General features: G+C 36.0%; 1 protein-coding gene across 10 annotated transcripts in view; it reads left to right on the top strand.

Moving 5' to 3' along the window:
- Jade3 (jade family PHD finger 3) overlaps window positions 1-12037 on the top strand; it is an 86636-nt gene that overhangs the window by 49797 nt on the left and 24802 nt on the right. For all 10 annotated transcript variants that reach the window (XM_050160903.1, XM_050160910.1, XM_050160901.1 and 7 more), the window contains 2 exons: window positions 4439-4629; window positions 9087-9298. In XM_050160903.1, coding sequence (XP_050016860.1) covers window positions 4439-4629; window positions 9087-9298 — 403 coding nt within the window. The remainder of the gene's footprint in view (window positions 1-4438; window positions 4630-9086; window positions 9299-12037) is intronic.

Below are 12037 nucleotides of genomic sequence, written 5' to 3'. Positions count from 1 at the left end.
ATTGATGGAAACAGAGGCAGCGACCCACCAGTTAAAGAGTGGGAGGAGTGAGACTATGAGCGAAGAGGTCAAGACCATGATGGGGGCACCCACTGAAACAGTTTACCTGAGCTAATGGGAGCTCACCAACTCCAGCCAGACAGGGAAGGAACCAGTATAGGACCAAACTAGACCCTCTGAATGTGGTTGACAGTTGTATGACTGGGGCAGACTGAGGGGCCACTGGCAGTGACACCAGGATTTATCCCTTCTATTTGTACTGGCTTTATGGGAGCCTATTCTCTTTGGATGAATACCTTGCTCAGCCTAGATATAATAGGGAGGGCCTTGGACCTTCCCCAAAGCCATATGCCTTACCCTCTCTGAGGAGTGGATAGGGGGTAGGGTGGGGTGGGCTAGGTGGAGGGAGTGGGAACTGTGATTGGTGTGTAAAATGAAAAAAGATAGTTCTCTTTTAAAAAAAAAAAAAAAAGAATAAAAGAATTTTTTAAAAAGACACTATGTTAAGCTTTAGGTCAAACAACAGTAATAATAATTTCATTTTCAATGACTCCTCAGTGGCACAGCAGTGTGTACTTGGGCCAGAGTTAATAATATTCCAGCCACTCTAACCTACTAGTGAAGAACAGGTGAATAAACCTTTCTATAGAGAAGTGGATATGGGTACTTTACCAAAAGCCAGTCATCTAGAAAGTTACTACAACATTCTGTTATACTAAAGGATCTAAATTGAAAGCTATGCTTATGTTGTTCTAACAAAATTACTTAAACCTTTGTGTTTGTGAACATTTGCTGATATGGTCAGTGATCTGATGCCATTCATAGTGTCTCTATACCTAGTCCATAGTGACTAGCAAAGAAAACCATAGTATTCTAGGATTTCCTCTAAAGCAATGGTTCTCAACCTGTGAGTCTCAACCCCTTTGGGAATTGCATGTCAGATATTTACATTACATTTCATAGCAGTAACAAAATTAGTTATGAAGTAACAATGAAAACAATTTTATAACCACATGAGGAACTATATAAAAGGGTTGCAACACTAAGAAACTTGAGAACCACTGCTCTAAAGCAATAGCAATCACACACACAGGCACACACATGAAGCAAAATGTCTTTTGATAACTGGAAGTGTGTGTGTGTGTGCCTGTGTGTGTGTGTGTACACACGTGCATGAGCCTGCATGTGTGCATGTGTAAATGATGATGATTTAAGCTGTTTTCTAAAAAGTCCCAGGCTGGAAATGATAGCACACCTGTAATCCCAGCACCTGGGAGGCTGAAGCAGGGAACATAGCAAGAGCCTGTCTCAAAAAAAAAAAAAATCCTCCAGGCATGGTAACACATGTCTTTAATCACAGTACTCAGAAAACAGAGGCAGGTGGATTCTTTGTGAGTTGGAGACTAGCTTGAACTACATGTTGAATTCCGGGATAGCCAGGGCTACATAGTGAGATCCTGTCTCAAGAAGCCAAAAGTAAGATAAAAATCCCAAAATAACATTTTCACAGATCTTCTCTTCTGTCATAAATTCAGTAACTTCTCTTGTAAGTTTACATTAATTTAACCTTTTACCTATGTGTTTTCTTGCATTTTGGTGTTATTGTTTCTGTTCTTAGATTCAGACTTTAGTTACTTAAACTTAATGGAAAAATGACTAAGGTAACATCACCATTTTAATTATCATTATGATAAACTTTGCATTGAAGTATTATGTATACCCAGAAAATATAGAATGCGTTTTTGTATAGCTGAATGAATTTTTATGAATTAAACGTATTCATTTAACTGCCACTCAGATCAAGAAATAGAACATTATCAACACCCCAGAAGCCTTTCTTCTGCTCCCTGCCAGTAACTGACCTCCCTCACCGTAGGTAACAGTTTTGCCAGTTTTCGAACTTCATATAAATAGAATCCTATAGTATGTATTCATTTGAGACTGGATTGTTTTGTTTATCATTATGCTTGTGCGATCCATCTATGCTGTTGCATGCAGTAGTTCATTTTTCACTCATGCATCATATCTCATTGTTTGAATATGCCACAATTTATCCATTCACCTTTAGTAAGACATTTAGGTTGTTTCCAGCTATTGTAGAAAGTGAACCTTTTTACCCTCTGTAATAATAAAATGTCTGTACATTTTTATTTAAAATTTAAATATATTAAAAATATATTTGCTAGGTCAAAGAACATATATATCTGTTCATATCCTGTACATACCTTATAACTGTATTTGCTCCCAAAGTGGCATATATCAATTCATGCCCAAGCCAGCAATGTAACAATAGGTCTATTTGCTTCCGTTTCTTACCATCACTTAGACCTTCAAAGACCAGTTTGGGGTCAATTTTTTAAATATTAGCCATTCTGGTAGATAACAGTGATTATGATTTCAATATCTATGATAGCTAGTTAGGTTGAGAGCCTTTTAATTGTTTATCTGCTGCAAGAGGTAGCCTTATTTATGAAGTGTCTGCCTAAATCTTTTGCCTAGTTTTTAATTGAATTTTTGTATATCTTTAATTGTAAATATCGTCTACCCCAAAAATTGCTTTTTCACTCTCTTTTTGTAACCAAAGTTTTAGTGTGTATGTTTCTTCAATCTTTTCCTATTGTGTTTGGTGGCATTTGTGTTTCGTTTAAAATATCTTTGCCTATCCTGATGTCATAAATGTATTCTCCTCTGTGTTCTTCCAGAGCCTTATAAACAAAAGCTTCATTCAAGAAAATTTATAATCAACTTTTTTTCTTGTACAGTTTAAAGCACTTGAGATAAACCATTAGTTATAAAATCTATTTTAGGGAAAATCAAATATTCTATAATTTCCTTGTAAGGCCATGTATCAAAGAAGCACTATATACTTATTTGATCTTGAAGTTTCTGGAGAGCATGTATTTTGTCCTTTTCAGTTAGAAGCAGGCCTCTGAATACAGTTTTAAAATTTAGCTTCATGCCAGGCGATGGTGGCACATGCCTTTAATCCCAGCACTCTGGAGGCAGAGGCAGGCGGATTTCTGTGAGTTCGAGACCAGCCTGGTCTACAGAGCTAGTTCCAGGACAGGCTCCAAAACCACAGAGAAACCCTGTCTCAAAAAAATAAAATAAAATTTAGCTTCAGTTAATGCTTAAGATTTCAGCATTTTCTTCTAATATTTATTGCTTTTGGTTTTGGATTTCCATATAATAGAATAATTTTAATGTACAAATATATATATATTTGTTAACTATTCAAGATACTTTATTTGAAATCATAAGCTTTGGGAAGAATGCTTAGAAGAAAATATGTACTTTCTGCACTTACATGGTCAATTATATATATTACATGTATTGATATTGTTTTATTAATTATCCTACACATATAATGACTCTAGAATTAAATTAGCTCTAAAATCCTTCCAGAGGAATGGTTTTCATTATTATATGATAATACGAGTATTTCTCTTCCCCCCCCCCCTTTTTAGATAACCCACACTGTTCTTTAAAATTGCCAAGAAAAGATAATCCAAATTTCCTTTTGGTTATATTTTCTGATGCCTCATCTGGTACTTAAACCATCAATTATAGATTAAGTTGTAGACATTTCTTTCCCTGATTGGTTTTCTTGCCTTGAGTTCTTAGGTATCAGAAAGGCTATGGATTTGCTCAAGCTCACTACAAAAGTTGATGGAATAATAGGAATTTTTTTTCCATCATGTGGCCCTGGCTCAGATCTATGGCCGCTCTCATATATCTTGAGTTTATGCAACTCTATGATCTCTTGACTTTAACTCATTTGCATAATGAAAGTAGTAAGAAATATAACACTAGTGTTACTAAAACATGTTTTTATTATGTGCCGTAACAAATACTTTATTTCTGTAAGCATAATAATCTTACAAGTTTGGTGTTATTTTAATAATTTATTATTCTTGTCCCTACTTTTTCATAAAGAAAACTGAACCTTATCTAAATTAAGTAATTTTTCAGAACCACTTTACAAATGAATGACAGGAAAAAGAAACAGGTTTGTGTAAGTCTAAAACCTAGTCTGTCCATGGAAGAAAAAAAATCACAGGTTTTGCTGAGGTGTATGTTTAAACATAATACCTTTGTGCAGCTAACACTCAATCCCAGATTTTTCCCTTTTAAATATACTTGGTGACCATTAGGTCAAGAATACACAATACATCAACATTTTATTAGAATAAATAGTAGTAGGGTCCCAGATCTGTGTAGGTGAATGAAGCACATCATTATCAGTCAACAAGTTCACAGCAGATGATGAAACTGAATTTTCAGAATCATTTGATTCTAGAAAGAGATCTGCCATATCTCCCAGAAGGAATAGCAAGACATGTGCCCTTGTGTAGCCAGAGTCATTTGGCTTATCCTGTCAGTACCTGCAATCTGTCATTTGTTGATAGTTGCCAATGTCTTTCTATTGCTTTTCTAGGATTATATCTGAAAAGGTAAAGGAAGTTCTCTTTGTCCGGCCACGGAAATATATCCGTTGCTCTAGCCCAGAGTCTGCAGAGCCTGGCTATATCAATACCCTAGAGCTGGCAGCATCTACATGCCGCTATGACCTAGATGACATGGACACCTTCTGGCTTCAAGAACTCAATGAAGACCTTGGAGAAATGGGTAAGCTGTTTTCTTACAAGTAAATTGTGCATTGACTTTCACCAGTGATTTTTTTTAAATTGGTAGAACTCTGTAAAACTTTTTTCATCTGCTTTCCTTTCTTACCTACCCTCTCACTTATTTTTATTTTTGAAGAAATGAGCTATTTATTCAAATGTATAAAGTATAGCAGTATTTTATCAGTATTAATTTTAATCAGTATTAACATAGAGTAATAAAATTTAAGTGATCCTTTCTTCATTTATTCAGTATAGATACAGATGGCACATAAGTTTCATGATGTTGCTTCATAATGCTAAATGTTAGTGTAGTGATGGTTGATTGAACTTCTGGTTAGAAAGGATACTGAGACATGTTTTTGGATCAGTCCTGAAAATCACTCTTATTAATGGACAAGTCCATTAGTTCTTAGCTACCTTCAGTTTGTTCTCTATGTTAAAGCTAGTATATGAATACATGCGGGAAAAGTTAAAATTATATTAAATCCTCTTTGGCATGGCGATGGAAGCTACTTTGCCAACAACTACTTCTTAATTTTTGTTTTATAATCTTAGTATGTTTTGTTTCCTCTTTATTTGTTCTCTAAGAGGAATAAGCGTGTGGCCAATTTAGAGTGTAAATCATAGAGAATGGAATAAAAGAAGGACAAAGGCATAATCAAGTACCACAGTGTGTGGTTTTGCATGCAAATGGAATTCATGATAACACAACCATCACAGTGCTTCCTTTGATAAGAAACTGCCCTATAAGTTCAATGTTTTACAACTAATTCTCTTTGGATGAGGATTTTTTTTTATAATGGAAGAGTTTGATTTGCAGAAAAAAATAGACATTCAGTGCAGAGAATACAAATGTATACCTAAAGTATATTCTGTGTCCTAATATTAACATATTTCTTTGCCATGATGCATTTGTTGGGACGAAGAAACCATCACCATTAACTGATGTTCCAGAATTTTGGGCTTTTTATTTTTTCTCTACTAATCTTTTTCTTGTCTAGGATCCCATCCCATCCAGGGCAATACATTTCATTTAATCTTAGAAGAGATGTTTTATGTGTATACTGGTGAGGCTTCATGGGCTTTTTTCCCGTCTACTTTAGCATGTCTATTTGTGTCATCCTTGTTCAGATCATGTATAGGTAATCATGTTGGTGAGATTTTGTGTGTGTAGCTTCTGACATCACTAGGAGACACAATCTCACAACAAACTCCCTGGTCTGGTCTTCTTGCTTTTACAATCATACTGCTCCCTCATCTGAAATGTTCCCTTAGCTTGAGCAGACATGTTTTGTAGATATATCAATTGAGACTTGGCTCCACAACTCTTCATTTTGATTGGTTGTGGTTTTCTGTGGTGGTCTATATTTGTTTCAAAGACAAGTTTCCTTGATGAAGGGTGAAGACTACACTTATCTGTGGATATAAGGACAAATGTTTAGAATGTAGTTAGGGATTATATGGACTTAATAAAGTAGTGATTTTAATAAAGTAGTGATTTTAGGTTCTCCTTCAATATCCATGACTTTGCTTGCATTGAGTAATTAGCTAGGTTTCCAGTACGGTTTCCCTCTTGTTAAGTGGGTTTTAAGTTCAATTAGAGAGCTATTGGTTAACCAGCAAGGTGTGAATAACCACTATTGCATTCTTAGTGTTATTGTGCAGTACTCAACCCTACACAATGAATGTTTAAGAGCAAGAGAAACAGAGATCACAGTGATCAGTTATCCAGTACCAAATGCTTAACTCTGAAAATATACATACATGTAGCATTATACAGATTGACCAGGTTATATTTAGGAACCTATATTTATAGACATATATTCATGGAGCAATAATTAATGAAAAAAGAAGCCATGTGTTTAAAGGAAAATGAGAAAGGTATATGAAAAGGTTTGGAGAGAGAAATGATGTGAATATATTATAATCTCAACAAAATAAAAAATAGGTTTTTGATTGAACTTTAGTTTTTAAATATTTTAGATGTATTTATTTTATTTATATGAGAGTTTTGCCTATATGTGTGTACATGCACTACATACATGCCTGGTATCTGTAGAGGCCAGAAGTCGGCATCAAATCCCTTGAAACTGGAGTTACAGATGGTTGCAATTCACCATGTAGGTACTGGTACTTGAGCCTAAGTCCTCTAGAAGAACAAGTGATCCAGAGTTTTTGAGGAGAATTGCCTTGTGTTGGATTTTTCTTTAGGAAGAATGATGTTATAGTCACACGTTTTAGAGCTTAAAATAAACTTTTAAAAATATTAAATTAAGCATTTTTGCTCAAGTTAAAGAATTTAAAATGTGTATGCTGGTTATATACTGGGTACAATACTAACCAATGAGCAAACATTCCATCCTCACAAGTTAATGAATTTAGCATTATCATTTATAGATAAGAACAGTAAGATAACAAAGTTTGCTTAGCTAATATGAGATAAAGTTGGAATTTGAATCCAAGTTTTTATAACTAGACTCTATAACTCTGTTTTTTAAAATTAGCTTATAAAGTAGCAAGTTTATTAAATTTTCATACATACTAAATTTTGGTTTATCCAGTCTTCAGTCCCTCATCTCCCCACTTCCCATCCCTGCTTAAACCCTTATATTTGGTATTCCCCCTTGTGTTTTCAAATCACATGTTCTATTACCTTTCCCACCCATCTTTGTTAATTGGGGCCTCTTTTTTTCTCCTGTCATAGGTCCCTTTCTATTTTCCTGAACTCAATACATAATCATTCTTACACAAATATAAATATATTAAAGATTAGACTATAGGTTCCACATAGGAGTGAAAACATGGTGCTTATCTTTCTGAGACCATGTTACCACACAAAATATATTTTCCAGTTATTTCCGCTTTCCTGTGAACTTCATTTTTTCTTTATGAATTGATAAAATTATACTATATATGCATTATTCATTTATCAGTTGAGCATTTGTTTGGGCTGATTCCATTTTCTTGCTATTGTCAATAGAGCAACAGTAAAAAACATGGATATGCAAATATCTGTGTGATGGGATATAGAATTCTTTGAGTATATATCCAGACTAGACACTATATGCTTTGTTCCTGCATATCTATATGTGTATTTGATATACACATATGTGTATGTAAGTGTATGTATGTGTATATGGTATGTCTAGGCTGAAAATAAGCCAGAGAAAATCTTTGCTTCATAAGTAGATAAAATTTTAAAAGGTAATTCATGCATATTTTAAAGTTCTTTAGATGTCTTACATTAAAAATATTGTTGGATAAATTTATCTTGGATCATTTTGAAAATTATTCCTTAGTTTCTAAAAGTAACTAAATAATGTTCCAAAAATCATTGGATTTTTGGTCCTCTTAAGAAGAAAAATACTTAGTTTTTACCAGTATCAGCCCTATGAGTCTTTCAGTTGGGTTAAATGTGGAGGGTGAGGAGAAAAATAAAAGTATAAAAAGAAAAAGGAATCAGGAAGAAAAGGGGTAATTTCAGAATTACATTTAAATCTTTGTGAATGTTAAGAGGTTTCTATTATTGCTTGTTATTGAAAAATGGTATTTGATATTTTTAAATCAGGTTTGAAAAACAGTATTTCATATACATATCCATATATACATATTACCTAGGATTTTCTTTTATGGGTTAATACATTATCAAATGAAAAATTCTTGGTATGACCACTAAGTATTTTTAGTGAAGCTAAGTTACTAATATATTATTTGTGCTCAAACAAGTAAAATATTTAAATGCTACAAATTAAAGTGTTCAAAGTTACACCTTTGGTTCAAGTCTTATTAGTAGGAATAAGAGAAAATTAATTAAGGTTTTAGCAGGAGATTGACTAGGATTTATTTTTTAATTTTATATTTATTTATGTATATGTGTGTGGAGGAGAATTTTTGAGAGTTGATTCTTTGTTGCCACCATGAGGTTTCCAGGGATTAAAATCAAGTCATCAGACTTGTCTTTACCCACTGAGTCATCTCACTAGCCCCCTGACTAGGATTTAGTAAAAAAATGTAAGCATCTGTAAATTTTTAAGAAAATGTGCCGTGGGGGCTGGAGAGATGGCTCAGAGGTTAAGAGCATTGCCTGCTCTTCCAAAGGTCCTGAGTTCAATTCCCAGCAACCATATGGTGGCTCACAACCATCTGTGACAGGGTCTGGTGCCCTCTTCTGGCCTGCGGTCATACACACAGACAGAATATTGTATACATAATAAATAAATATTTAAAAAAAAAAAGAAAATGTGCTGTGATGTATTTCTTCATTAATGTATTAAACACTAATTTTATTTTACTCAATGTTAGAATTTCTCTAGTAAAAAAAAATCCTTGAAATCTGGTTGCTTTAGATCAGGAAAAAAAAAAAAGATGGCTTTGTCCCTTAACATCCTGCTTTTCCCTGCAGTTGATGATTTGGGAATGACAGCTGACAGAAGAGTTATTGTTTTTATTTTTGTGCAGGTTATGGGCCAATTGATGAGACGCTTATGGAAAAAACAATAGAAGTTCTAGAACGCCACTGCCATGAAAATATGAACCATGCTATTGAGACAGAAGAAGGGCTAGGAATAGAATATGATGAAGATGTGATCTGTGATGTGTGCCGGTCTCCAGACAGTGAAGAAGGGAATGATATGGTATTCTGTGATAAGTGTAACGTCTGTGTGCATCAGGTTAGTGGAAATGGAGACTGCCCCCTCATACAAGGTCAACATATTAGTGTTAAAGTCAAAAGACAACTTTTAGGATTTGGTTCTTCTAGTATTGGAGTTCAGAAGTTTAAACTAAAATCATCAGGCTTAGTCCAAGTGTCCTTAATCTGATATCTCATTGTTCCAATGGTCAACATTTTTTTGTAATATAATTATTTTTTTATTGAAAAAAAAATTCCGCCTCCTCCCCGCCTCCCATTTCCCTCCCCGTCTCCCTTTTCCTTCCCCCTCCTCCCACTCTTCTCCCCTCTCCCCACTCCTCTCCCCCTCCCTCTCCAGTCTGAAGAGCAGTAAGGGTTCCCTGCCCTGTGGAAAGTCCAAAGTCCTCCCCCCTCCATCCTGGTCTAGGAAGGTGAACATCCAAACTGGCTAGGCTCCCACAAAGCCAGAACATGAAGTAGGATCAAAACCCAGTGCCATTGTCCTTGGCTTCTCGGCAGCCCTCATTGTCCGCCATATTCAGAGAGTCCGGTTTTATCCCATGCAATCCCATGCTTTTTCAGTCACAGTCCAGCTGTTCTTGGTGAGCTCCCAATAGATCAGCCCCACTGTCTCCGTGGGTGGGTGCACCCCTTGTGGTCCTGACTTCTTTGCTCATATTCTCCCTCCTGCTCCTCATTGGGACCTTGGGAGCTCAGTCCAGTGCTCCAGTGTGGGTCTCTGTCTCCATCCATCGCCAGATGAAGGTTCTATGGTGATATGCAAGATATTCATCAGTATGGCTATAGGATAGGGTCATTTCAGGTTCCCTGTCCTCAGCTGCCCCAGGAACTAACTGGGGACATTGCCCTGGGCACCTGGGAGCCCCTCTAGGTCCAAGTCTCTTGCCAACCCTAAGATGGCTCCTTTAATTAAGATATGTGCTTCCCTGCTCCCCTATCCAACCTTCCTTTATCCCAATCATCCCGTTTCCCCAAGTTCCCCCAATCCTCCCCTTCTTACTTTTCTCTCCCCATCTCCCCTTACCCCCCCTCCCACCCCACCCCCAAGATCCCAATTTTTGCCCAGCAATCTTGTCTACTTCCCATAACCAGGAGGATAGCTATATGTTTTTCTATAAGATCACCTTCTTATTTAGCTTCTTTAGGATATCAAATTATAGACTCACTGACCTTTATTTATCTCTAGAAACCAATTATGAGTGAGTACATCCCATGTTCATCTTTTTGGGTCTGGGTTACCTCACTCAGGATAGTGTTTTCTATTTCCATCCATTTGCATGCAAAATTCGAGAAGTCATTGTTTTTTACCGCTGAGTAGTATTCTAATGTGTATATATTCCACACTTTCTTCATCCATTCTTCCATTGAAGAATATCTAGGTTATTTCCAGGTTCTGGCTATTACAAATAATGCTGCTATGAACATAGTTGAACAAATGCCCTTGTCATAAGATCAGGCATCTCTTGGGTATATTCCCAAGAGTGGCATTGCTGGCAATGGTCAACATTTTTGAAGCTCAGTGATTATTATTTCTAACACTCATATCTGAACAATGTCTTATATTTAAAGGTGAAAATCAAAATTAGGCTTTGCTGTTCTTCAGTACTTCTCTAGAAACATTGCTTGTGGTCCCTAAGCTGCTTTACCTACTAATATTCCCCCAAGAGGCTAAACCTAGGCCTTTATTTTGTCATTTCATGTCTAGACCATTGAGATTTTTCTCATTTTATTCACTCAGGAAGTCCCTGTGCTTCTTGCGTCATCTACATTGGAGATTTTTCTCATCTTAGTATTACAAACAATGTAAGGAAAGGTTAAATGACTTTATGCAAGTTAGTTGACATTTGTTCTGTCACACTGTCATATTAATAATGTTAGCTTTAATGATATCAGCACTTATTTCAACTCTTACCCATATCCTATGCTCTGTTCTGTGGTAAAACAAGGTCACTTGAGGTACAGTGATGAATATTGCTAACACTATCCTATCTTCATTTTACAGCCATGTCTGAATTTAAAAATATCTTCTGAAAGAGAGCTACAGGTGGTTCAGTTGGTGAAGTACTTGATGCCAAAGCATGAGAACCTGAGTTTCCAAAACACACATAAAGAACTAATGCAGGGGGGGGCTGGAGAGATGGCTCAGTGGTTAAGAGCATTGCCTGCTCCTCCAAAGGTCCTGAGTTCAATTCCCAGCAACCACATGGTGGCTCACAACCATCTATAATGAGATCTGGTGCCCTCTTCTGGCATACAAACATACATGGAAGGAATGTTGTATACATAATAAATAAATAAATCTTTAAAAAAAACTAATACAGGGGCACACATGGAGAGGCAGAGATAGGATCCCTGGTACTTGCTGCCCAGCCAATCTAGCTGAACCAAATTCTTAAGAGACCCTGATTCAAGAAACAATATGGAGGGCAATTGAGGAAGACATACAGCTTAACCTATGACCTCCACACACACATACAACCACTCACATATTTGACATTCAGCTTAACCTATGACACACACACACAAGAGGATACCCATACACAGTCTTTTCTCCTACACACATAACAAGCACACACACATTTGACATTCAGCTTAAGCATACACACACACTCACGCAATCACACACACACAAGGATACCCATACACAGTCTTGTCTCCTACCTTAGGTTATCAAAGTGTACGTATCTTCCAAGATGTAGTTCAATTCAATTCTTGACTTCTACCTAACTAAATTTTTAATCTTCTGAACATATTATAT

Source organism: Alexandromys fortis, unplaced genomic scaffold, assembly GCF_014885135.2.
Source record: "Alexandromys fortis isolate MF-2015 unplaced genomic scaffold, M_Fortis_MF-2015_v1.1 scaffold_83, whole genome shotgun sequence".
NCBI classification, from domain to species: domain Eukaryota; kingdom Metazoa; phylum Chordata; class Mammalia; order Rodentia; family Cricetidae; genus Alexandromys; species Alexandromys fortis.
Note: the sequence above shows the minus strand (reverse complement) of the source record. Positions and strands in the feature narration are given on the sequence as shown.